Raw genomic sequence first — 1627 nt, 5'->3', positions numbered from 1 at the left:
GGGAGGCGGGCAGGGGTGGAGCTCTGGGGCCCACCAGCTGATCAGCTGCACTTGCAGGAGCGGACGATCATGTTGGACAACTGCTCCACCTTGGCTTTGCGGCCCACATAGTACACGATGGTCAGCGGGTCGAGGGTCTCGGGGGCACAGCATGGCGCGGCCGAGGCACCGGGGTTGTGCTGGTTGTACAGTGCCAGCACCTGGGGGCAGGGGTCAAAGGTCAGGGTCAGGGCTGCACAACCCAAGCCACCCCCAGCCCAGAGCAGGGAGAGAACCCAGGCGCCCATCTCCCCCAGCCCCGAAGGAACCGGGCGTCAGGGCACCTTGCTATACTGCGTGTCGGCGCTCCAGATGTAGGGCCAGGCGCCGGTGCACAGGTGGGCCCAGTAGCCACGCGGCTCGTGGATCCACTTCCACTTCAGGTCCTGGCGGAAGTCGATGTAGAGCTTCCGCACACAACAGTTCTTCTCTTCCGTCCTGGGGGGTGGAGGGGGAGGCATGAGACCCAGGCGTCTGGGTTCCCAGCCCCCCCGCTCTAGCTCTTCCACTCCCAGAGAAGCCATGTGTTCAGGCTTCCCTTGCCCAGCTCTACTCCCCTAGCCCCCACTTCCCTTTTCAGAGCTTGGGAAAGAACCCAGGTGTCTGGGCTCCCAGCCCCACCTACTCTAGCTCTCCCTCTCCCAGACAACCCAGGCTCCCAGCCCCCCCTGCTCTAGCTCTCCTGCTCCCAGAGAACCCAGGAGTCTGGGCTTCCCTTGCCCAGCTCTACTCCCCCAGCTCCCACTTCCCTTCTCAGAGCTCAGGAAAGAACCCAGGCATCCAGGCTCCCAGCACCACCCCCAGCCAACCCAGAGAGAGAGCCTAGGCATCCGGCGCACCCGAAGCAGTAGGCAGTGTCGGCGGCGGCACGGCGGTGCCGTGGGCTCTGCAGCTGGGCCGCGCGCTCCGGGGGGGTGGCGGTGGCTAGCAGGAAGGGCAGACGCTGCCCCTGCATCTTCACCTTGCCCATGTCGCCCCGGAAGGTCTCGAACCCTGCGGGGGAGGGGAGCAGGGGTCAAAGGGCAGCAGCGGGCTGGGCAGAGAACCCAGGCATCTGGGCTACTGTCCCCCACCCCAGGAGGAGAGGACCCAGGCGTCCGAGCGGCACTCACCGTCGATCTGGAAGAGGATCTCGGCGGCGCTGTGGTCGTCCTCGCAGGAGCAGTGGGGGCTCAGCTTGAAGAAACCCCAAGGCTCTGCAAGGGGGAGGGGGAGGTAAGAGGTTGCAGGACCCAGGCGTGCAGCCCCCCAGTGCCCTGGCCCTGCGTGGGACCCACACCTCTGAGCTCCTGGCGCAGAGGCAAGAGCAGACTGGGGGGGAGGGGACACAAAGCCACAGTCCACCCTCAAACCAGCCAGCCCCAGTGCCGTTACACCCAGCCTAACCCCCACCAAAGCCAGCCGCCCCCAGCGCTCACCGTGGCCCGCGAGCCAGAAGCGCAGCGCGTCGGTGACGTCGAAGGCCAACCACTGCGGCTCGGGGCCCAGCGCCACCTCCCGCGTCTCCACGTAGCGCCACGACCCAGCGCCGAATTTCTGGGAGGGATAGAAGGGGGTTAATGCCCCGTGCAAATGCCCCAGACCACGC

At 66.6% G+C, this 1627-nt stretch overlaps 1 protein-coding gene across 1 annotated transcript; it reads right to left on the bottom strand.

The window, feature by feature from the left end:
- Positions 1-6: 6 nt before the first annotated feature.
- On the bottom strand, positions 7-1614 carry TGFB1 (transforming growth factor beta 1; the record flags this gene model as incomplete). Its single annotated transcript, XM_006036943.3, has 5 exons — positions 7-200; positions 324-477; positions 879-1032; positions 1152-1235; positions 1458-1614. Coding segments are annotated over 5 exons (708 nt in total), but the record flags the coding sequence as incomplete, so codon positions are not given.
- Between the last annotated feature and the right edge of the window lie 13 nt (positions 1615-1627).

This window comes from Alligator sinensis, unplaced genomic scaffold (assembly GCF_000455745.1).
Source record: "Alligator sinensis unplaced genomic scaffold, ASM45574v1 scaffold107_1, whole genome shotgun sequence".
In the NCBI taxonomy this organism is placed as follows: domain Eukaryota; kingdom Metazoa; phylum Chordata; order Crocodylia; family Alligatoridae; genus Alligator; species Alligator sinensis.
Note: the sequence above shows the minus strand (reverse complement) of the source record. Positions and strands in the feature narration are given on the sequence as shown.